The following is a 24,779-nucleotide window of genomic DNA, read 5'->3' as shown; positions in this document are numbered from 1 at the left end:
TACAACGATCCAATCACGAATATCTTTATTCAGCATGACAGTTGCGCAGCACACTGTCATGTCCAATGGTCATAATTCACTCTGACATTTCGAAAGCTCTTCACAATGATACCGGTTGCGGACCTGACACTACAGTATATTACAGCTCGGCTATCCTGACTTAGGATTGACCTCAATCCTACTTGACTACATACCTAATCATATCTACGTATTAGTGGCCCACTTCCTAAGCTTATCAACTTCTAGAACGCCATCATAGGCCATTTGTGTATGTTGACATCCCTCAACATCTCTAACGACATAGCGGTCATGAGGAAGAATTTTGTGAATTATATAAGGGCCGCGAAACCTACAGTTAAGCTTTTTGTTGACACCGCTTGTGTCTGTATATTTGATAGCTACTAGATCTCCTACGTTGAATTTAGGAGCTGGCTTGTTCCTATCGGCTAAGTATTGCTCATTTCGATTTTGCGATATTTCGATATTTTCCTGTGCTTCGGAACGGAGACGATTAAGGTCTCGACTAACGTCTTCTGTTTTGGACTCAAGAAATTCACGCAATTCATCCAAGACCCAACCCCGCTGCTCGACCCCGAAGAGTAGAATGGACGGTAGGAAGCCCGTGGAACTATGGACCGTATTATTAAGAGCGTATTCGGCAGATCGTAAATGCGAACTCCAATCAGAGTAGTCGGTGAGCTCAGACAGTTTGCTTAGTATAGGACGGAGTACACGATTAACGCGTTCGACCTGACCATTCGCTTGGGGAGAGGCTGTAGCATTAAGTACATGGGAGATATTGTGAGACTCTTGCAAGACGCATCCATTAACAGGACCGACTTCGAGTTTTCGTTTTAAAGAGTCAATGGAAGGATCTCTTGATTGAGCTACCTGAAGTTGAAAGTCAAGGTCTAATTCACTAATTGCACCTACTGCTTCAGTTCGGCTTAATGCATCGTCGAGATAATTTTCCTTAATGATTGATGGGACAAAAGCGGATTGCTTTGAAGATAATGTGGGGCCAACATCAGGCTCAATTTCCGATTCGTAAATGTCAATAGCAGAAATTTCGTTGGTTGCCACATCTAGTGAATCCTGGTTCTGGGTTTCAATTCCCCCCCGAGGGGGTTGCATAAGAGAGACGTAATTCTTAGAGTAGGTAAGACGGACGTTAAACGAAGGGAGTATATCTTTACCTATGATTATTGGCCAAGCCATAGAGTTCTCGGGTAATATAATAAATGAATGATTGAGGATCACCTCCTTGAATTTTATACGGCACGTTACTTGACCACGAGTATAAAGTCGGGAGTTCCCTAGGCCACGAAATTGAGAAGGGGCTAACTTAGACAGGAGTCCAACTGGCACTATGGATTCATTTATAAAACTTACAGAACTACCTGTATCAAATAGAGATTGTATTCCTTTTACTACCACAACCGGTTTTCCTAACTTGAGAAAAGAAACACTCACCTCTTGTAATTCATCTAATGCCAGAGTTTCATTATCATCACCCGCAATACGAGTAATTGGATCCGGATGAGCAGCAGCATTCGCGACCTTCTTTGGGCAATTTTTGTAGTTATGCCCCATCTGGAAACACGTGAAGCATGCCCCCGGTGGTCGGTTGGGGCGAGAACAGGCACTCTTAAGATGTCCAAACTCCGAGCAGTTGTAACATCGAATGATGTTCTGCGTTGCTCCTCGATTGGTCGAAACAGGAACTTTCTCCGGAATTGAAGATGATGTCGTCGTCGGCTTGGGGACTCTTCTGGACCGAATAGTCTCGTATTTCTTAAGCATAGGCTTCAAGTCTTCCATGTTGTTCGCCATGAATCGCATCCCAGCAGTAAGAGATGGGCTATCCAGACCATCGAGGATAATGTTGATCAATTCGGGTTCCGGGATGGGGGCTCGGCTGGCAATACGTTGCATATCCAACACATAACGTAAGGCGGTCTCCTTTGGGGAGAGACGACGGGATCGTAATTGTCGAAGAACGGCTTCAACCGTTGGCGGCACACTCAAGGTTGAGATGAGTTCTTCCTTTAACTGTTCCAGGGTAAGGGCACGAGATGACTGGGCAACGATAGCCGCAGATCCTTTAAGCAGCCGACGAGCATGAACAAATTTATCAGCATCCTTCACACGATGTAGGGAGAAAGTATAATCGAGGTCATCCAACCATTGGATGATACATCTGTCGTCGTCTCCCGTGAAGGGTTCGATTGTTTTATCGAGCTTTAAGTCAGCAATCGGTGGTGAAGCACATTCAGCCTGGTGTTCCAAAGCCTGAATCTTACGGCGCAAATCCACTAACTCCAATTGTTGCTGCAATCTGCGAATTCCGTCATCGTAAGTAGCCTGGGTGCATTTGTTAGTCGGGTTACGTTCTTTGGCCGCACTATCAACACGCTCCGCTTCGGTAGCGTCCAACATGGCAGCACCGCTTGAAGCGTCCAAAATGGCGACATCACGCTTCGCGAGTATGGCACTCGAGGCGTCCAAAATGGCGGCATCGCGCTTCACGGGTGTAGCACTCGAAGCGTCCAAAATGGCGGACAGGCACGTGGTAGGAGCATCGGTCAAAGGCGCTTCGGAAGCTGGTTCCTCGTCTGGTATCGGTGTGGCGTCAATTCCCATAATTTCAGCAAACAATCTCCGGATCTGGGCAACGGTAGCGGAAGGGGGAACCGCAATCCCCGCATCCGACAGAACGCCCAACATTTCATCACGGCCAGGCATGATCTAAACCAAGATGACACAACGGCAGCACGGGGCGAATCCCACTTCTGAGATGTAATACGGATGTATTACGGAAGATTTAACTTTTCGGAAGGAGGCTTTGGTAGCCTAATAACAAGACGGAAGGTATAACGGAAGAACGGAAGACAGAACGGAAGAACGGAAGAACGGAAGAACGGAAGATGTTGCTTGTACAACGATCCAATCACGAATATCTTTATTCAGCATGACAGTTGCGCAGCACACTGTCATGTCCAATGGTCATAATTCACTCTGACATTTCGAAAGCTCTTCACAATGATACCGGTTGCGGACCTGACACTACAGTATATTACACAAGCAAACAAACCATTCAGTAAATTCGTACAATCGAGTGGAAGACACCCTAATTTTTTGTGTCAAATGCGCCATGAAACGGCCATCCCTACCATAACAACACCTGGTTGTCAATCTGATGCCCGGAAAGTATTCGGCTTCGATTTTTTCGCCATACGCTGAAGGAAAAAAGTTAATTTCTTCTATCAAAACTTGTAAGATAATAGTTAGTTTAGATCTCAGTGCAATCTTTTCATACAGTATTGCTTCGTGAAATAATTTAGCCTACAAATTTCACCCTGGTGGTAAGTTATAATGATGTTGGGAAAGATGCTAGTAGCGGTACAAACGCAAACGAAAAAAAAAATACTTCTCTTTCCATTACGACGAATGGCAGTGGGTATAGGAACGGGGATTTAGTGTGAGATTAATAGTAAGTGAGAATAGTAACCGATTTAATTTCCACAGGAAATGGAACAGCAATGTTTGGACATGTCTCAACCTATGTTGACCATACCGAACGATCCACCAGTCGGTGTTCCTAATCCCCATCAAGGAGGCTCGAAAAAAGGAGGCCGCAATAAGAAATCAGCCAAAAATGCGGAATGTTCTGTACCGATTGAGGAAGCGCTTAAAACAGAGCTTACCACAAACAACATGAAAACGCCCATATCGGTACTGCAAGAGCTGCTCAGCCGCCGTGGCATTACGCCGCAGTACGATCTAATACAGGTGGAAGGTGCAGTACACGAACCTACCTTCCGATATCGTGTATCGTATAAAGATAAAGATGGTAAGTAGAGGGTCATGGGACAGAGATTTTGTTTCTGAGACACCCAGGCCGATAAATATTCACCCCTGTCCGTCTTTCATTTTCAGCAATGGGTACGGGAAAGTCAAAAAAGGAAGCTAAACATGCCGCAGCCAAGGCGTTAATAGAAAAACTGACTGGGTCGACCTTTAACGACTATCCCGGTGCATATATTACGGATGAAAAACCAGAGTAAGATGCTTCAGAGATACGTTGCTTGCTCTAAATGTCACTCATCGAACCAATTTCATTTCCGTATTCCCTACAACGGTCTTTTCGCACACACCAACAGAGTAACCAACGAGGAGGAACCAACGGGAAATCCGATCGGTTGGTTGCAGGAAATGTGCATGGCTCGTCGTTGGGCTCCACCAATGTACAAGACGGAAACGGAGAAAGGACTACCGCACGAGCGCCAATTCACGATAGCATGCGTGGTAAAGCAGTTCCAGGAGGTTGGCGAGGGTAAAAGCAAAAAGATCGCAAAACGACAAGCGGCACAAAAGATGTGGCAGCGGCTGCAGGATCAACCGCTGGAATCGAACCAAATGATGACACTGTTGGATGAAGACGGCAACGAGGAAGTAAGTGTAGTAGGGTACTGTGGATTATCACGGCCAGGGAGAGTAAACCTGTTGTACTTTGTATTTCAGCTACGCCATACTAACATTGCTGCCCGATATGTAGGCCTCATGGACGCTTGCATACCGACACTCACGAAATGCCAGAGCCACAATGTGTCCCAGTTCCATAAGGCGCTTAAGTCGCGCATGGGTGAAAATTTGCAGCAGCTGCAGGTGTGGAAATATGCCTACAAACATAACATATGCAATTCAACATAATATCTAACATTTCTCCATTTTGTTTTAGAACCTTAGTTTGTATGATAGAACCCTCGATCATATTCATTTGCTAGGTGAAATAGCTAAGGAACAACGGTTCAAGGTAACGTACGTGGATATCGATGAGAAATCATTCAACGGTATGTTCCAGTGTTTAGTGCAGCTGTCCACAATGCCCGTTGCTGTGTGCCACGGTAGTGCTTACACGATCGAAGAAGCTCACATGAGGGCAGCCCAGCATTCGCTCGAATATCTAAAAATAATGACCAAATCCTAAGCTGTAAGTAAACTGTGTGTGTGCGTGTACAGTGGAAAGGAAGTTTCGTATTAAATATGAGGTTCCGTTTTCATTTCAGGATCGATATTTCAGGATATTGAAAACCCAAAGGACATTTAGTTCTTGCTGGCTTTGACAAGTCGACTACGGTGCAAATTCTGGTTGGGCTTAATATGTCCGCCTAAATAGAAAAGCTGGGATTTTGTTTTGTTATCGTAACACACAAACTCACGTTTTTGCTTCATCCTGTTTGCTCATTTGTTGTTACAGTTTGGATCTAGTTTTTCATCCTACATTTTTTTGGATCGATTGTGCTTTGGTGTTCTATGGTCATTCCTTTCTATTAATTGTCGATGCTTTATATTTCCCTTGAGAGTAATTTATTTTGAAGGCCACAATTTTATTGTTTTATCTTTCTTACTAATGTTTGTCTAATGCGTTTTTTTTTTAATTAGGATTTCTTAATTTATTTAATAGCTTCATATTTAAAACCAAAGCGTACTGTAAATTTATTCATGCAAACTATTAGAATATTTAACATAATTCGTAGACATGTTTAAATCACTGTGAAAAAAAAACACAAAAACTATTTACTTTGGCTATAGAAAGAAGGAATTCTAATCTATAAAACAATCTGTAAACGAAAATGTGAAAACGACCGGTACAAATTTAGGCGAGAATACCCGCTTGGCAAAATGAGAGTGCCAAAATACAGCCTTTTTTTCGCACCCCGTAAAGTCATCTCGTTCAATCGAATGTTGTTGGTTGGTCGTGCTTCTGGAACTCTTCTGAAGGTACACAGCTGCTGCTGACATGGCAGTAATTTTAGACGTGTTTCAATTGTGTACAGACGCTTATAGGAGAAGGCACACAAACCGAAGAATAAAATGGTGAAATGTTTGTGCATTCGCTGCGGTAAAAAAGGTAAATTAATTACAGCTTAGAAAATGCATGTTTAATAGAGAAAATAATGTTATTTTTTTTTAATTTCCAGTTGTACATCACATTTCATTCTGCAATACTGAGTGAAAAGCAACGAGACGTAAAGACATTGTGGAATTCGTGCATATTGTGTTGTTCAGTCACAGCAAAAGGCCGGGTATAAAGTGATATTGATACAGTGACTCACATACATACATGCGAACATTTTCGATGATGAATGATAAAAAATCGATTTATTGTCATCTTTCTTTTCACGGCAGCTAGAATTGTCGTATAGCATCCGAAAAACAATCCTACTTATCCTACGCACAATGGCCAATTAAGCCCGGCATTAATTTTAGTTTTGGCTTGGTCACCCTTCAATCATAATACAATAAGACGAATCGAAGACGAATTTAAGCGTAATACTTGTCGGACCAACTAAAATCCGGAAAAGAAACTAAGCAAGCGGCAGCCAGATGTTTAATAGGAAAGCTTATAAGCTATATACAGATGTTCGTACGATCCTGGACGGTCTTAAGCCAAAGTAAGATATTGGTGTACGTTAATTGGAGTATTTTTTCTAATTTCGTTGTACATTTTGTGTACCACAAAGTGGCGCCAATGCACAAACCATCCCCAATAGTCCAATCATTAACGACATATCTTTTTTATGTTAACAGTTTATTTTGCCTCAGGTTACAGCTAGTAATACGGTTTATAAATGATAATGAGAACATTGTTAGTGAGCGGATTTCGCATATTTCGATTTCAATGATTTTTTTAATAAGATTAAATTGTATAAAAAATTAAACCTCACTGTACAGTGTGCAATGGCCCTAATCGCTACAAACGTTCACTAGCTGCCAAATGATGATTGGGGACTGTATTCATCTTTTTTTTTCTTTTACCGCGAATTGAAATGACCATCCCTACCATAACAACACCTGGTTGTCAATCTGATGCCCGGAAAGTATTCGGCTTCGATTTTTTCACCATACGCTGAAGGAAAAAAGTGAATTTCTTCTAACAAAACTTGTAAGAAAATAGTTTGTTCGAACCTTAGTGAACAATTTCTGTAAAGTATAGTTTTACGAAAACGCTTGGCCTTGTAGAATTTTCCATCGTGGTAAGTTATGCCGTTGTTTTTGAAAGCATGGCGGTACAACGAGTTGTGATTGTTACTGCAAATAGGGAAGAAATTCCTATCACTATTACGTGCGACAATGACAATGGATTTAGTGCATTGGGTCATCGTGCTACTCGTGAGGATGCTAACTATTTTACCTTTCACAGGATATGGAGCAGCATTGTCTGGACATGTCGCAACCCATCCTATCCATATCGAACGACCCACCTCTCTGCATCTCTAACCCTCATCAGGATTTTCCTAAAAAGGCAACCCGCAATAAGAAGATGGGGAAAGCTACGGAACGTTACCTATCGATCGAGGAAGCACTCAAAACGGAACTCGAAAACGGTACCACGAACAACATGAAAACGCCCATATCTGTGCTGCAGGAGTTGCTCAGCCGCCGTGGCATTACACCACAGTACGATCTAATACAGGTGGAAGGAACAGTGCACGAACCTGCCTTCCGGTATCGTGTATCGTATCAGGATAAAGATGGTACGTTCTGTTTGTTATGATCTGCAGGCCGAGACGATCAAGGCGTTATAAGCGTTCCTTTCATTTCTAGCAATGGGTACGGGAAAATCTAAAAAGGAAGCTAAACAAGCGGCAGCGAGAGCTTTAATAGAAAAGCTGATGGGATCGGTATACTACGATCAGCATGATCGTACGATCCTGAACGGTCTTAAGCCAGAGTAAGTTGCAACAGCGTACGTTAAATGGAGCTTTTTTGTTTAAATTTCATCTTACATTTTGTTTATACCACAAAGTGCCACCAGTGTACAAACCATCACCAACAGTGCAACCATTAACGAGGAGGAACCAACGGGAAATCCGATCGGTTGGTTGCAGGAAATGTGCATGGCTAGACGATGGCCACCGCCAACGTACGAGACAGAAACCGAGAAAGGATTACCGCACGAGCGACAATTCACGATAGCGTGCGTGGTACTGAAGTTCCGGGAGGTGGGTGAAGGTAAAAGCAAAAAGGTCGCCAAACGGCAAGCGGCACAAAAGATGTGGCAGCGGCTACAGGACCAACCGATGGAACCGAACCAACTGTTGGATGAAGACGGCAATGAGGAGGTAAATGTAAGTATTTGATTAGTGCAAAAGGATACTAGGACGTAGCACTGGCGGGTAGGTGGGTGTCTGTCTGTGCAAGTACCCTTTATGTTTACACTAGAATACGGCACGTGTTCAAATTCCGCTAACGAGCATTAAAATGCTAAATATGTTGGTATAAGTTTTGTATGATTCGATTTGGTGTTTTGTTCTGTATTCTAGCTGCACCGGTATGCGGGACTAAAGGATGTTTGCACGCCAACACTCACGACAAACCAGAGTCAGAAGGTGTCCCAGTACCATAAGATGCTTAAGTCACGCACGGGCGAAAATTTGCAGGAACTGCAGGTGTGGAGATTTTTTTTAATATTTCAATGACATTATTAACTAATGTTTATAATTTGAAATTTAATATTGAACTATGAATTTTGCATTAAAACTTTGTCATTTTCTTTCCCATTAGTATCTTAATATATACGACCCAGATCAGGATTGCATCGATATTCTTGCCATAATAGCTAAGGAACAACGGTTCGAGGTGACGTACGTGAATATCGATGAGAAGTCGCTCTCTGACGAATTCCAGTGCTTAGTGCAACTGTCCACGATGCCGGTTGCTGTATGCTACGGTAGTGGCCTGACGATTCAAGAAGCCAATATGCGGGCAGCCCAAAATTCGCTCGAGTATCTGAAGATATTGACCAAATGCTAAATGGTAAGTGACGTGGATACACACACATACATTAGGAAGAAATAATTAAAAAGCTACCTTTTTCTTCTTTCTTCAGGAACTTTATTTTATGATGAATTTTTAATTTGACGGACATTTAGTTCCGCCTGGCCTTGACAGAATGGCTACGGTATGATTGGGCTGGTTGGGCCGCAACATACCTCACCACCAGTATCGTACATCTCGACGCGAAAGCATTATGTTCTCGAGAATTCTGAGGCAATTTTGTTTTGTTTTGGTGACACACACACACGCACAATTTTTTTTGCTTCACCATATTTGATCAATCAGTTTTAATCGTGGTTCTATTTTTCATACAATTTTGTTTTATTCAACACTTTGTTTGTATCGATTACTAACAACTGTTTTTGATTGCTTTAATGTTTGGAATTTACTTTTAGACAACGTTTATATTTCTTGCCCATAGCTTTCATTGGATGGGTTTTTTTTCATTTCCTTTGTGCATTCAATATTCATTTACCGTGATACGTTAATTTTATATTTTGTAGCCTTTTGGAAACATAACGTACTATAATTTAGTTAATGAAATTTATTCGAGTCGTAAACATGATTTGCAAGCATATTGAAACCATTGTGTATTGGTGAAGATTTTGCTTCTGCTGCAAGAAAAATCTAAATGACTATCAAACGAAAAAATTAAATGAAATTAAGTGAAAGTGAAGGTCACGCGGATTAGATGGAGATTGATAACAAACGTCTTGTTATGTTATCTTTTGCAAAGAACTTTTTTTTTGCTGACTAATTAAGCAATTCAATCGAAAAGAAAAACGCTCCACAGAAAGCGATAAAGTGAGCGCGTTACTACTATAACACGAAACCTTGGAACCGATTCTATTACGGGTTGAATTCAAAAATGAAAAAGCAAAATTGTGTGTTATGCTCCGACTCACACATTCAACACACCGTACAAGCTATACTTTGCATGGAACTAGTGGAATTTTGTTATCCAATCCAGACATGTAAGCAAATGAAAGGGCGAAACACTAACAATATGCATCATTAGACGACAACCTTTAGCCGGGTAGATCATACAGGTTTGTTGGTGTGCAGAATTGATATTGACCGGAAGGGAAATTAAACAGTGTTTTGGTGTGCCTAGCAAAACGGGTGTCGCGTCAAAAGAGTGATAAACGGGTGTAACGATCGAGTAGGATCTCATTCTCTTCCTCTCCGGATACTAACAGCTATGAACGTGAAGTTCCGTTTTTAGTCACAGTCAGACGTGCGCGCAGAAGTGATCATGACTGTTTTCCAGTTGGTTTTTGTGTACCTTTCGTAGGTGTAAAAAATAAGCGTTTAACGGCATTCGCGGGTCGATCATGGTTACTTCTATGCAGGTCTAAAACGATGAACTCACATTAATATTTAAATACCACACTTGGAACTATGGTTTTACGGTTTATCTACTTCTTTCTTCTTATGTTTTTTTTCTGTACATTGAGTCTGTATTATGTAAAATATTGAACCGTTTCGTATCATACAAGCAATTAAATTGAGTTTAAAACGGTATATTATGGTAACAAGAAAGTTTTTTTTCTTAAAACAAGTTTATGGATTGAAATATCGTTTCCATTCTATATTCCTCAACATTTTAAATTATTTCTACCGATCTGTATATTTCCATAGATTTACTTGTTCTCCAACAACAGTACTTAATAATATATTTACCAGCTCTAATTTAAACACACATTAATCTTAACTTTTCGTTTGTTGCATGCTTTACGCAGCTTGATAAATAAAACAAAAATTGATAAAACGCAACAACCGTGTGCATTCAGGCAGAGCTTGAATAATGCTACTACTATTTATCTGCTACTATACCTAGAGCTACAGATATCATCTACATCACCGCTAATTTTAATTACGTTTCATGAATCAACAGAAACAATAAAGCAAATTTAAAAAGGTATTTTCAATAAATGTGTGTAATACCACCAATCAGACCAGTCAGACGTGCCCTATGCTTGTAGGCAAATGGGCATTAATTTAATGCAAAGTATAGAGATTGTAGCGTTGATTGGACAAAATAAACACATAACTATTGAAATTAGTAATGAACATATTAATGAACGAAAGAAAAGGACATTTTAAGTACTGTTCTTTACTGGATGTGTTCGGTTAGCATTTGTGCGCATAATTATAATTACGATTGTTCTTAACGATCCAAACGACTTTTTCAAAATATTTACGTCACGATTCAAAAGCACGTGCTTCGATAGGTTTGACGTTTGTGCGTATGTTGATCTGCAGGCAAACGTCATTACTATGCCGGCAAAAAAGCACATTCTTAACTTTGTAAACAGTAAACGAAACGGCACCCGAAACAGATCGTAACATCCTTTTCCATTGCGTACCTTGTGTGTTTAAATATTTTTCCGGCACCATGGACTACAGCAAACGTGTAGATATGATAGCGACTTATAGCATACCACCCAGCTATCAGCCACCGGGCACGGCTCAAGCGCTGGCCAAAAGCACCGACTATCCGAACATGAACTCGGTGCAGTACCGTCTTACGGAAGCGGTTCCATTGGCGGAAAAGAAACTTCCTCCCTTTCTCGATCTAGCGACCGTTAGCAGTGCGGGAAACGTTATCATAGCGGGCAATAATTACACCGGTAGGCTCTGGGAAGGTGGCTTCTGTGGTTGGCAAAAGGTGGAAGAACTTTTCCAGGAGGAGAAAATAAGCTTCAGCAGACGATGTGACGCGATCATAACAGCGCTTAGCTACTCAATGGACGACGCTTTGGTAACGATTTGTTAGTAGCAGCTAGCGTATGTAGTTCGCTCAAATAATGCATATATGGGTGTCTTTCTTCCGTAGTTTATCGTGGGAGATGATAAAGGCTCGATCGAACTGTGGTCCACGGGGAACGCTATTAGAGGACCGGGTCTCTATTTAGTGGAAAAACAGAACCAGCATATTGGAGCACTTACGGCACTCGATACGTTCAATAGTATCGAGCGGACCATAATTTCTGGCTCCATGGATGGTTGCATCAAGCTGTGGGATTCCAGTCGGGGCGATTTGCAATCGACGATCACATTGCAGCTTGCACATGTCGGTGCAATTACTTCTGTAGCAACCGATTCTGAGCAGGATTCGTTAGCCGTAAGCTGTTCGTACGATAGGTCAGCATTGATGTGGGACTTCCGGGAACCGAAACCGGGCGTGGCGCTGTACGAAAAGCATGACGTTCCGTTCACTGCCATCCGGTGGTGCAATGAAAGTGACTGGAACCGGTTGGTGGCAGTTGGCGATGAAGCGGGTCGTATGTACTTTATCGATACACGGCAACCGAACATTTTCCTCGAGACGTTGCCGTGTTTCGATAGAAAGATTCATAAAATATCATTCCACAGGTATGTTAGCGATAAATGTGATGCGGATGTGGACGAAAAAAACTTATCCTTTTGTATTTATGTTTTTTTTTGCGCCACACAGGAAACACTTCGCCGTGCTGGGGAATACGCCCGAGGTTAAATTTTTCAACGACAAATCGAAAGAGATTCAGGTGGAAAAAAGTGCCACGAATTATGTGCGTGATATTATTTGGGGTGAAACGAAAGGTGACGACAGCACCATTTCCTGCACACTGATCGGATGGGACAGCTATGTAAAACAGCTAACACTTGGTGAGATTGTTCAATAATTGCGCGCATTTGATTGTAATTTATTAATTGATAGAAGAAAGTACACGAGAGTGTGAAGCAGATCGTTTGAAAAAGCTTCTAAAAAAGCTACGTGTTGGAAGCTTTCTATTGCGTTATCCAAAGCACACGATGATGACCCATCCTGTAAATTTCCAATGATCATGTTCGTCTTCATCTTTCTTTTAGTGTAACGATCTACTAGGCGATCATACCTTGCTTAGTTGATTCATTTCACTCGAAAGTCCCGTAGGCCTACACATGTCTTGAAATTTCAACCAATCTCTTATACTTCCCTGCAATTATTCCCATATTTCGATGTGTCAAAATTTTGCGATGATTTTTGTCTGCGTCATCAAATTAAAGAACCAATCCAAATTGGTATAATCAGGGGCGGATCAAGCGGTACGCAAAGTAAGCGGCCGCGGGGGCCTCGAAGTAGCGATTGTACCTAATATTTTCTTGGAGGGGCCCCGAAAGACGACAGAACACACGTTATGGAGCCCGAGCAGAAATCCGTATTCCGCTTCCATTCCATTCCGCTTAGGGCCTCCGGCAAGCTTGATCCGCCACTGGGTATAATTTTTTAGAAATGCCGATAAAGCATGGTTTATCATCTAAGAACATCAAGACATAATAATTTCTTGACTTTATTTACCCGTAGCAGACTAAGAAGTCCTACATACGGGTGTGCGATCCATATGGGAAATCGCCCAAACAGAAAGAATAGTTCATAGTAAATCATTTTTAAATCGTCCGGCCATCAACTTGTATTTCACCCGTAGCAAGAAAGTCAGGGAGACCTTCTTGCATAATCTTGGACATGTTTGTTTGTAGCTTTTTATTTGATTTCCACCCTCTAACGGCGAACAGGATCAACCATAAGAATACGCTACGAATTAAGTTAATGATCGTTTACATTTGCATCGCCACAAAACCACCAATGGAGATGCTCAAGCAGAAGATCACAAACCACCGGTTCAATAGTATGTGTTTTGGGGGAAAATGTATCACGTCTTTTTTCTCTCCATTGCATCGTGTTTGTCATCTCAATGAGCAAATAAGCTTCATTCAAGCTAACTCTTCATTGTAAAACCAATTCACGACAGACACCTTCTTGTCACACGCTGCAAGCGGAACAACAATCGAGGCAAGCAATTCACACCATTCAGCTAATAAAGTTCCATAGTTCGACAGCTTTATTTTCGTACTGAAAGTAAAGACCATTAACAGCCTACCACTAAATCGCGGTACCTAAATAATGTTAAAATAAACCTCCAGCAAGGCGCGAGACCCCCTTTTTGTTCCCTATTTCTACTTCCATTTTTAATGCTGTATTGTGCAGAGAATTGCAGCGGTGTTGAAACACTCTTGGAATGTTGTTTGTTTTAATTATTGTTTCGTTCACATCCTAGCCTAAAATCTTGTGGTCCCCCCCCAATTAACTCGTCCCGTCCACGTAGTCGCGCCACGTGTGCGCATATGCTCGTAATAGTAAATTTTAACCTTAATAAATGCATCCGTTTTTTTTCACAACTTTCGCGAATTTTTGTTATTATGCGTGTTTCGCTATGGCCTACACCGGTCTGAAGAATCATGGTCTGGTGATGCATGTTTTTTGCTTATGTTACGTTATGCGCATTATCATAACTCATATACACACGCACACTCACCAAACTCGCTAAGCGCCGACTTCCAGATGTATGTGTGGGCCTTTGCGACTATCGCAAGCGGAAGACAAAATTTGATATCGGCGGCCTACAAATTGTTTTTTCGTATTCTATCTGTATAGATGTTGCTCTGCGCTAACCGCCGGTGTGTGTGTGTGTGTGTGTGGAATGATTCTTTTTTTTTGCTTCTTCTGGAATCGGAATGTTCTCGTCTACGTGAGAGACTACCTCCGCTCGCAATCACCATCCACCACGGTTGCGTAATACAGCCCCATCATCATCATCATTTTTCGCAGAGCACTCTCGATGTGGAACGATGATTTTTACGACTGATACTCCTTCTTCATGACCTTGGCGATCGTGCTGAGCTGCATGTTGGTGGTACCCTCGTAGATGGCACCGATCTTACAATCGCGATAGTACTTCTCCTGCGGGAAATCCTTCGTAAAGCCAACACCACCCATCCAGTCGATACACTTCACCGTGGTACGTTGGGCCACTTCCGACGCATAGAACTTCGCCATGGCTGCTTGCTTAAGGAAGGGCGCACCAGCTTCCTGCAGTCGGGCCGCATTGTACGTCAGCAGACGGGCGGCTTCAATTTCCGTTGCGATCGTAGCGATCTGATGCTGCATGCTCTGGAACGAGTACAGATCGGAACCGAACTGTTTGCGCTCAAGCAGGTACGGGATGGTTGCATCCAGGCAACCCTGTGCCAGTCCAATCATCTGCGCCCCAATACCGATGCGACCTTCGTTCAGGAATCCGGCCGCATACTGGTAACCCTTGCCGAACTCGCCAAGAATGTTCTCCTCCGGGACGCGCACATTGTCCAGATGGAGCGTGCACGTTCCGGACGCGCAGATACCGAGCTTGCTTTCCCGCTTGCCTACGGTGAAGCCTTCGTAATCGCGTTCCACGATGAAGGTCGTAATGCCACGATATCCAGCCGATGGGTTAGCGTTTGCCATGATCAAGAACACACCGGACAGATCCGAGTTGGAGATCCACATTTTCGTACCGTTCAGTATGTAGTGATTGCCGTCCTTCTTGGCGGTGGTTTTCAGCGAGAACGCATCGGATCCGGCGGACGGTTCCGACAGCGCAAAGCTGCCACTGAATTCTTGGCTCAGCTTCGGCAGGTACTTGCTCTTCTGTTCCGCCGTACCGAGCTTGATCATGAGCGAGTTAACGAGCGTGTTGTGGATGTCAACGAAGGCAGCCGTGGCCGGGCACACCTTGGACAGTTCCTCCACCACCAGCATGGTCGTCATGAAGTTGCACGCACTGCCACCATACTCGTCGCTCACCTCGATACCCATCAACCCGTTGTCGAACAGGGCGCGCACAACGGACGGATCGAACTGGTGTTCCTCGTCCATCTTCTTCACCAGCGGTGCAATCTGTTCCTGTGCCATCTTGGCCACCGTTTCCTTCATCACCAGCTCATCCTCGCTCAGATAGGTAAGGGGCGATGTCGCACCGCTGGCCGTACCGAACGACGAGCTAGCGAACGTGCGCGTACCGATCGAGCCCACCGATCGGACCACCTGGCGAAGAACGTTTTGCAGCATCTCTGGGCGGTAAAAGGGACGACACACTGGTAATCTAAGAGAAGTAACACGGCGCTAGAAGCTAGGAGGAGCTAGGAAGCTAACCAACCGGCCACGTACGAGCACACAAATCAACTGACGCGCCCCGGACGCTTGATCAACCAGCACAAGGGGGAGTCGTACGTCGTTTCGCGAAAATTAAAGAGAGAAACACGAAAAAATAAAACGGGTTACCAACCCGCGATTACGACGCGTCACACATGCAAGAGCGATAGCAGTGTTGGCGGAACACGTTTTTTTTTGTACCGTCACAGTTTTACGTACCTACCAACTGCTGGCCTGTTTGGTGGTTGTAGTAATGGCCTCTAACTTCCAAAGATCCGTGTAAGCCACTGCGTGGGCTTACATACACACAACGATCGATCGATCTAATGCGGTGCGATCATATTTGGCGGCCGGTGTTTGTGCCATTGGAGCATATAGTTACGCGTGTAATTATGGGAATCGTAACGGTGGTCCATAGTTTATCTGTATTATTTTTAAGATTTGTATTTTTTAACGATTGGATGGCAGTAAAGCAGTAATTATTCAAAAAGCAATTAGAGATGAAAAATAGAATTAGGTATAAGAAAAATAAATATTTGTTCAATAAAACGAGAAATCAAACTTAGTTTCCAGAACAGATAACGAAAAAATAGGAATACGTAACATAAAAATAAGCTAAATAAAACTATTAATGACCACCCATTATTTCAAACTGCTCCATAGTGGGATACGAGTGATTGGACAAATAACACAAACAACTTTCCATCTTAATTAACGACGTGTAGCCCTTACCAACGTGAGACGAGCCCCAGTGGAACTCGCACAACACCATACGCAAGTGCAAAACGTCCGATCGCGACAAACGAATGGAGCCACGGAACTGCGATTGTGTTGGTTTATATCTACCCTTAAAAACTCCCCCCCAACGCAACTACCCCCAATCGTTCCACAAATAGATTAGACCAATTTTGCGGTACAAAGAACGAACCTTTGAGGACGATAAGATAAGATCATTGGAGGCAGGTTGGTGGTACAGTGACGAACCTATATTTATTGTGCTTGTGTGTAGCGTGTGTAGTCAACGGCCCCAACCTTGAGCTGGGCATGGAAAGATGGAAGGGAAATCAAATGTCCAATGCGCATAACTGTCCCTTTTTAGCGTTATCAGAGCGATATCACGATAAGCAGCTATATTTTTCATATCGTAAATAGATGCAGATCATGTTTCTAGGGTGATTCTCTTCTCTGTTTTGTGTAACTTTTTAAGCGTTTTGAGACTGTCTGGTGTCATTTTGAAGACATGACTATGGCCTAAGAGTTTCATGCCCATTATAACTCATGGCTCATGATCATAGTTCCTTATTTTGGTTTATGATTTTTTAGTGTGTTGTCCAAAGAACACTAACGACTGCTTGAGTTCCATTTACTCTTTTAAAAATAAATTGTTGTAATAATCCAATTTACACACCATCGGATTCTGATGACGGTGCATAAAGAAGGAGTCCGCCAACATACTTGCAAGCAAAACCCCTCGATCATTATCGTCCCATTTTGCAGTCGAAAGCGAATTTCAAAACAAATCTCTGTGTCTGTTGTTTGATCCCGCAGCAACGAACCTCACGAATGCAATCTAATTCGAATCACCCGTGCGTTTGTATACGGTTGATTGAATTAAATAACATTTCATTTCGCTTTCAAACAACACTGCGCACTGCCCTTCGCCCTATGTTCGTTTGGTGAGGACACACGCACACATACGCAGACACGCTGTGGAGATCGTGTACGCATACGCTCACTGTTACCAGTTGCGCACAGGATCGTTTGAAATTGTTTTTTTCTTTTTCTTCTATCAACATTGTACCGTTTCGTTTTGACATTGCTACAAAACCTTTCAGGAAGCCGTATACACGATTATGTTACCAATTACAAACGTAGCAAACGTGTCAGCAGTATTTCAACCACGGTACGATCGTACTAGTTTTACATCTTAACTCACACCAATAACCACCCCCAGCGGCGCATTCCCTTCTGGAGGCTTGGCGACCGTTAAAAGGACGTCACGGAACCGGTTTTTATGCGCACACGGTGAAAAAAGATGCTGCAACAGACAGATCACCGGCGGCGCGTCTTACAACTTTTGAATGTGTATGGGTTTTTTTCTCAGCTTTAGACAGAAAAAGAGGTTTGAATAATTGTTTAGTTTGCTGAACGTTGTTAAAAACTAATATATTTTGGTTTTATTATGAGGTCATTAGCAACTGATTTGCAAAACATACACCTGCAGTCATGGAATGGAGTAACGTTTATCGGTGAAACAGTTCGCTTAAATTGTGTTATACAAATCCAATCGCACGTTTTAGTTGTATACAAAAAAAAACATTAAAAAAAATTAAACTTAACTCTCTAAACAACGACATGAATTTCCCCTGTACTCTTAAACCTTTCAAATTGCTGTAGTAAAAATTTTCGAAATGTATTCCACTTTCCCTCTAGCTCTTCCGTACGCTAGAATGAATGAAATGCTTGTAACTTGTACGGAACCATATGGACGGGGTGTTGTAAGTAAATTTCTACCGTACGAACGATAGTAAAGCAACACGGATCAATTATCCGATTAGTCTAAATAGATGCTACAACTTTCTACATTTTCCTGGTTTTTTTCCGTAGGGAAACACGTGAAAGCATATGCAGAACTCTGCCTGATTGCTTAATACTTCGACAGAGAAGGTTAGCGGTACGACAGCACAATTAATAATAAAATCTCCCACAAACACAGCCGACGGCTTTTCTAACCGAAAAGCTGACCGTTTTGCGATCGTAACGTATCTTAACAAACAAATAAAAAACGAGGTCTTATAGCGAGGATGGAGGAAACCGGAACCTTACCTATAGCCGCTTCCGCTTGCTCGGTGGGGCAAAGCTACTGACCGGGCTCGTATTGTTGTTCTCCACGTCCGATGCGGTGTTCCGCCCGGGTGTCCGTTCTGTCACCATCAGCGGTATCTTCATCAACCGTTCCGCTTTGCGTACAACGTCCGGATCACGCAACCAGGTACTTCGGAGCAGCTGTTCGATCGTAGGGCGTGAGTTTGGATTTACGCTTAAAATTTCGTAGATCAGCTTCTTCGCTAGCGGTGACACCTTCTTCCATACCGTGTGGCGCATCTGAAAGTTTGCCCGTTTGATCTGCTCCACCGCCGGGGAACCGTAATCATCGGAGAAGGGTAGTGTACCGCTTAACATCGTGAATAGCACGACACCCAAACTCCAGATGTCGACCTTGCGTGTGTACGAACCACGTCCACCGGTTTGTAGCACTTCCGGTGCTACGTACAACGGTGTACCGCAGATCGTACGCATGACCGAGTTTTTGCGTACAAATTTGCTCAGCCCAAAGTCGGACACTTTCAGCAGCGTGTACTCATTTTCGTCCTCGAGCAGGATGTTGTCAGGTTTCAGGTCACGGTGGGTTATTCCTGCATATTGAAAGAACAGTCGTGAAGATTTGCGTTAGGCACAGAAATTTACTTGAGCTACATGTGTAAACATATGTAATTGGTTCGGGAAAGATTTTAGAGAAATTAGCATGATCACCGATTGTTTTATTACGATCTATCCCCAAGCACGGAACACCTGCTCTTTGTCAATACGCATTTTATTGTACCAATTTAGGATTCAACGTAAAACTACTTGTGGATCTTTTTTCGACGATCTTTATACATTTCTTATACTCAGAAAATGTTTCATTTAGACCTGCTTTTCATTGATTGCATCGTCGATCGTAAAGAAGAAGGTTCTTCTTACAACACAATCAGCTGAATCAAGTTTCACCTCCAAAGGTACGAGAAGATCACTTCTCCTTTGGATCGCTCTACATATTTGAACGCAAAATTAAATGGTAATACGAAGGTCAATAACACAACTAACGCGATCGGTATGAATTTATACCTGCGTCGGAGAAAAGATCACCCTCCACGGGGCTGTAAATCTAAACATTTGACAGCCACAACGATTTCTATGCGAAGGTTCAGTCGAAAAGGAAACAAGAAACATATCCGCAATCCCGACTGCGTACACAGATGGAAACTGTGAGCTTAAATCCTGCTGCGAAATCCGAACAGCATTGATATTCGAGTGTATTGTTTTGCCTGCGTCCTCCCATTGCCATTGGGTTTCGAATGAATCGACACTTACCTTGCTCGTGCAGGTACTTTACGGCATGACACATCTGGAGAAAGAACAATTTGGCTGTTTTTTCCGGAAGATATTTGTTGTCAATAATGCGCGATAGCAGATCACCACCCTTCATGTACTCCAGCACCATATACACCGAGTCCGGTTTATCCACGATGTCGTGCATTTTGATCACGCAGGGCTGTTAGCATGGTGGTATATAGTACATGTTACTTTCGTGTTCAATAAGGACCACTTGCACCGATCCAGCAGCATACTTACATGATCGAGATTTTTCATTATGTTAACCTCATTCATAACCCGCAATGGATCGTGTAGGAACTTTGGCCGGCTACGCTCGTTTAGCGGATCTTTTGCGACGTGTTTCATAGCGTACGGTTGGCAGGAAACGGTATCATGCAGCAGATAAACCGTTCCACACGCACCCGAACCCAGCTTCCGGCCAATGTGATACCGATCGAGCAGCTCTTTCGCTTTAATTTCCACCGAAACGTTGTGCCGCAGATCGTAATATACGAACGCACGGATATTAACACCGGCGATTGCGATGACATCTTCGTGCTTCAGGATCATGCATTTGTTTGCGCCTATCAGTTTACCATTTACGTACGTGCCGTTGCGCGAGTGGTCCTGGAGAGCGAAACAAAATTGCGATTCATTCGTCAACAAGCAGTGGCAGCTGGTTGCTATTGGTTACTTACATGTATGTACGTAGGGCTCGTCATATCGTTCAGATCCTTCTTGATTGTGAAGTGTACCTTTGAAACGCGACACAGCTTTGAGGCAGGAAGATTGGTCTCGACCAGCATAAGATCGCACGACTCATCTCGGCCGACTTTGAATTCACTGCGACGCAGCTCTACAAACGGTAAACAAAGCAAATTGAAACAATCATTCCAGCATTTGTAACGGTCACAACGAGAAAAGCTAAATAACATAAGGAAGGAAGGGTTTTTTGGGACCTGTGCGATACTAAAAGGTAATGTTTAAGCGTGCAATACATTGTATAGCTATAACTATGGGTACCGTAAATGGTAGACGGAGCACGAGAAACGTAGAACATAGGAAATTTAGTACCGAGGCTTTTCGTTTTCACATGCTTTCCCAGCAACTGGCCGTAGCTCGGATGCTCGATCGGTTGACTTTCCAGTGCCGTATCCTGCGTCATTTGTGTAGCCGTTTGGGTGTCCGGCATTGCTTCGCTATTTGCCATTTCGTGCTTCTTTCTGTGATGCTGCTGTCCGGCTGCTGTATTTTGTAGATGTAGATTCACTATCTCGCGGCTGCTTTGCTCCTTGTGCGCACAATATTGACTACCGTTTAGCGCTGGCCAACAAAAAATAACACTTCACAAAGCTAACTAAACAAGGGTAACGCACAACATACACATACACTGTGCAACATGGAAATTTCCTTTAAAAAGGATCGAACGGGCACTACGGCATAGTTCGAACAATCTGGGTAATGTTTCTGCGCTGGAACCATACGATCGCGATGGAGGATATGGCGCTGTTTAAGCCGAATGTGCCTCTGTGTGTGTGTATACAAAATCGTGATTGTTTTCTTTGCCTTTTATCCTTTTTTTCACTGCACGTGTTTGGCGGTGAGCGAACGAGAGATAACGATTTTGCTTTTGATAAAACCCAATGTTACAGTTCCTGGTATTTAGCACATTATTTTTATGCGATACTGGAAAATGTATTTTTTTTATTCACACAATCATCGTGAGCGGTTATTGTTGAACTGATTGATATTAAAATCTGCACTTCAAATTTGTTGAAATCGTGCGAGCAAATGAAGAATTCGACTTTTGGTCATAAACATCAGCAGCTTTTGTTGTGTCACTTTCCTGGAAAGCGCGCATAAATGCAATTGAACATGATTTACGCAGTTTAATGCTTAGTCCTCGTGCAAATCTTCTATTTTTGATGCCGGTTTATTAAATTATAATCTAACGACGGTGTTTTCGTAAGAGCATCCAATGGTGTTTCAATATGGGCAGCTTTTTTGCCAGCCTTTTTTTCTATAAACCTTGTCCGCTGTCGATCTCGCTGTCAGTCCGCAATGACAGTTGTCGTTCGGGTTTTCGTAAGACAAGGAAAAATTGTACAGCAGAAGTTTTCACTGCTTCCTTGCAAAGATTTCCCATTTTCCCTTCCGAGCGCGATACCAACCTACAGCATAGTTCGCTTGCGGAAAACGGCACGGTGTTGAGGTCTGGCTGCTGCGGGTGGTGGTGGCGTTTAAGGTAGGGAGATCTGCGCCGTGTTTTGGTCCGCTGGCGGGTGTGCACTGCTGGAGGAAGGAGAGAAAGAGAAAGTGTGCTGCTTCTGCATCATAGTTCTTCATCGTGTTCCTGTTGCTGCCCGAGTCCTGTTGGTAATTCCGCCCCGTGTATTGCACACCAGCATGTCCACGAAGAAGCAGCAGATCGCCGACAGTTGGGAAGATATCGACGAAGAACAGGTAGGCGCAGAAGAATCCATTCGGCGGCGGTGGGAAGCTGGAGCACAGACAGTGCGCTCCCATCCATCACCATAATGACCTTGTTGACTAATTGACGCTGTACATTTCATGGTGTGCTGTGTGACCGTGATACATTCGCGATCGCTTCCTGTTGTTCCATACCCACTATCAGTTGGCCAATACGATAACGATACTGAAAAACTGTACCAGCATTGACGGGGACAAAGCGGATAGCACAAAGGCATCCGCGACGTCCGGAAACACGGCACGGCAGAATTCCCTACCGCAGATGCTAGAGGAGGAACTGCGCCCGAAGATGGTGGCCCGACCGATGCAGATACTGAAGCGTCCGCAGACCAGCGGCGGATCGGAAGGGAAAAGCGGAGCAGCGGACAGCAAACCCAAGACACAGATCAAGTCACTCGACCAACGAAGGCAGGAATATGCCGAGGCACGGTTGCGTATCCTTGGTTCGGCTCACGATGACGAGGAAGCAGAGTAAGTGTAGCATGGCGGATGTGACGCGTCGCAACGATTAACAAAATGTGTTTTGTTTTTGTCGTTAATTTTACAGGACGAAAAAAACAACGCCTACTACTAATGGATATCGAGTAAACAATGTTAATAACAATGTCGGTAACAGTGCGAATGTTAGTTCCAATGCTAGTAGTGCAAGTGGGAGTGTTGGTAGTGGTGTTGGTGGCGGTGGTGTTGTAGATGGCATGGCCGGGAATAGTGCAAATAACAATTCGAATCACGTGTACCGCTTTCATCCACCGTACCGGCAACAAGCCCCAATTGGAACGTTTCCACCCGGAATGCAAAATGGGCCACCGGGACGTGCGCAAGGGGCACCAGTGGTGTACTATCCAACGACACCGAACCACCACCATCAGCATCCTCACCATCCTATGCACAGTACGCATCCGTTACATCATTCGCACCATACGTTTTCACCGAAGCCACACCATCAACAGCACATACATCCGCAGCAGCCACACCAGCATCAACAGCAGCCACCCAGCAGCCACCCGTATCAGCAACAGTTTGCTCAGCATCTTAACCATCAGCAGCCGCCGGTAGGCCGGGATGGAATGTGGTACGTTGGTATTCGCAACGGGTTCGGGTACGGTGAAGGAATTGGACCACTGCTCGGACATGCACCGCCCGGTGCTATGCCGAATCATACGATTCCGTACAACGGTGGAGGCGGTGGTGGTGGTGGTGGAGGAGGAGGTGGAACAACATTCGGAAAGCCTAACGGTCACGGCAGTTCCGGCGGATCGAATATCGTTACAAATCAACATGTGCTACGTTTGCCTGCCGGTCCGGATGGTTCCCAAGGATTCAACATGCGACGGTAGCTAGCTGATGCCATCGTTCGTGGTGATGCACTAGGTGGTGGTGTTGGTGGTGGTGCTGCTAATGATGATAACGATGATGCTGATGATGGTGGACGGTGATATTCTGATCATCTTTCCGAGCTAACACACTGAACCTACCGGGGGCGCGTAAATTCGGCCATCGAGAAAGCGTGCTAGAGCCAAGCGTGTTTTATTCGGTTTCTTTTTCAGATGGCTTTCAAATGGAACACAATGCTCTACAATTGGCGATTATCTTCTTGTTTTATCTTCTGCCCTCTTTATTCCTCCATCATAGATCCCTGCACCCGTTTCCACGGTGTAGCCCAAAAAAAAGTCCTCACTCAGTTTTAAGTTTTGCCATTCTTTTATTTTCCCCTTTTCATTTTGTATGCTTTTTTTTGTTGGCTAATTGTTGTTTACTGGATCCTCAAACTACTAGCCGTAGTATGATGCTTTCTCCTTTGAAAAGCAAATAGAAGAAACATCATCAGAAAGGGGTGGGAACGTCTTTAATTACGTGACACGATGTATGTCTGACATCGGGACATCGCATTCACGAAAGCGCCAATTCGTTCTAGTATAAGGAAAGGACCCGTTGATGTGTACAGTGTTGGTTAATGTGTACACATTAGCGCTAAAACAATCATTTACATATATTATTTTAGTGCTTTTTTTTAAATATGTAGTATGAGTTATGTATAAAATGCGTTATAAATAATGATAATGGTGCAAACTGAAAATTACGCCCTGATGATGTATAAATGATTAGAGAAAAAAATTAATATCCGAACATTTACTACTGTTGTGTGCGGGTGTATTAACCGTGGGCGCTAAGCGTAACGCCGTTACTCGGTCCTGTCACTGCGTGACAGGACACGATGTATCGCTTCGGCAGTTATCGGCTTGCGCACCATCGTTTAGTTCTCTTCATCGCCGGCCGCCAAAGCGACAAGTCGTGGTTGTCCTGTAATATACGT

General features: G+C 43.5%; 5 protein-coding genes across 8 annotated transcripts; 3 read left to right on the top strand and 2 right to left on the bottom strand.

Moving 5' to 3' along the window:
• Positions 1–3,151: 3,151 nt before the first annotated feature.
• LOC125761969 (RISC-loading complex subunit tarbp2) lies at positions 3,152–10,909 on the top strand. Of its 3 annotated transcripts, XM_049423600.1 has the most exons (9): positions 3,158–3,365; positions 3,529–3,853; positions 3,940–4,039; positions 7,396–7,541; positions 7,612–7,738; positions 7,814–8,135; positions 8,331–8,456; positions 8,572–8,823; positions 8,897–10,909. In XM_049423600.1, exons 2-8 carry the CDS (start codon positions 3,532–3,534, stop codon positions 8,818–8,820), a joined length of 1,392 nt encoding a protein of 463 aa, XP_049279557.1. In that variant the 5' UTR covers positions 3,158–3,365; positions 3,529–3,531; the 3' UTR covers positions 8,821–8,823; positions 8,897–10,909. The 3 variants fall into 3 exon arrangements, 2 of the variants coding, with proteins under 2 accessions (XP_049279557.1, XP_049279556.1); XR_007418151.1 differs by lacking the exons at positions 7,396–7,541; positions 7,612–7,738; positions 7,814–8,135; ... (1 more) ...; positions 8,572–8,823; positions 8,897–10,909 and adding exons at positions 4,164–4,455; positions 4,525–4,668; positions 4,742–4,993; positions 5,070–5,914; positions 5,985–6,403 and having other exon boundaries at positions 3,152–3,365; positions 3,940–4,063; XM_049423599.1 differs by lacking the exons at positions 3,158–3,365; positions 3,529–3,853; positions 3,940–4,039 and adding an exon at positions 6,830–7,040 and having other exon boundaries at positions 7,208–7,541.
• Positions 10,910–11,089: 180 nt separating this feature from the next.
• On the top strand, positions 11,090–12,603 carry LOC125761970 (methylosome protein 50-like). The gene is made up of 3 exons (XM_049423602.1): positions 11,090–11,608; positions 11,684–12,222; positions 12,305–12,603. The coding sequence occupies exons 1-3, from the start codon at positions 11,243–11,245 to the stop codon at positions 12,510–12,512; spliced, it is 1,113 nt and encodes a 370-aa protein (XP_049279559.1). The 5' UTR covers positions 11,090–11,242; the 3' UTR covers positions 12,513–12,603.
• Positions 12,604–13,686: 1,083 nt separating this feature from the next.
• On the bottom strand, positions 13,687–16,114 carry LOC125761965 (short/branched chain specific acyl-CoA dehydrogenase, mitochondrial). Its single transcript, XM_049423594.1, has one exon. The coding sequence runs from the start codon at positions 15,752–15,754 to the stop codon at positions 14,504–14,506; it is 1,251 nt and encodes a 416-aa protein (XP_049279551.1). The 5' UTR covers positions 15,755–16,114; the 3' UTR covers positions 13,687–14,503.
• Positions 16,115–18,062: 1,948 nt separating this feature from the next.
• Positions 18,063–21,713, bottom strand: LOC125761963 (ovarian-specific serine/threonine-protein kinase Lok). 2 transcript variants are annotated; one of them, XM_049423590.1, is made up of 5 exons: positions 20,999–21,713; positions 20,674–20,831; positions 20,234–20,602; positions 19,973–20,153; positions 18,063–19,254 (listed from the first exon to the last, which is right to left on the bottom strand). In XM_049423590.1, the coding sequence occupies exons 1-5, from the start codon at positions 21,183–21,185 to the stop codon at positions 18,665–18,667; spliced, it is 1,485 nt and encodes a 494-aa protein (XP_049279547.1). In that variant the 5' UTR covers positions 21,186–21,713; the 3' UTR covers positions 18,063–18,664. The 2 variants fall into 2 exon arrangements, with proteins under 2 accessions (XP_049279547.1, XP_049279548.1); XM_049423591.1 differs by having other exon boundaries at positions 21,050–21,711.
• A 312-nt stretch (positions 21,714–22,025) lies between these two features.
• On the top strand, positions 22,026–24,542 carry LOC125761968 (protein pygopus). Its single transcript, XM_049423598.1, has 3 exons — positions 22,026–22,438; positions 22,611–22,936; positions 23,013–24,542. The coding sequence occupies exons 1-3, from the start codon at positions 22,382–22,384 to the stop codon at positions 23,800–23,802; spliced, it is 1,173 nt and encodes a 390-aa protein (XP_049279555.1). The 5' UTR covers positions 22,026–22,381; the 3' UTR covers positions 23,803–24,542.
• The last annotated feature ends 237 nt before the right edge of the window (positions 24,543–24,779 follow it).

Source organism: Anopheles funestus, chromosome 2RL (genome assembly GCF_943734845.2).
Source record: "Anopheles funestus chromosome 2RL, idAnoFuneDA-416_04, whole genome shotgun sequence".
Lineage (NCBI taxonomy): Eukaryota > Metazoa > Arthropoda > Insecta > Diptera > Culicidae > Anopheles > Anopheles funestus.
This window is presented reverse-complemented; position numbering and strand designations above follow the sequence as displayed.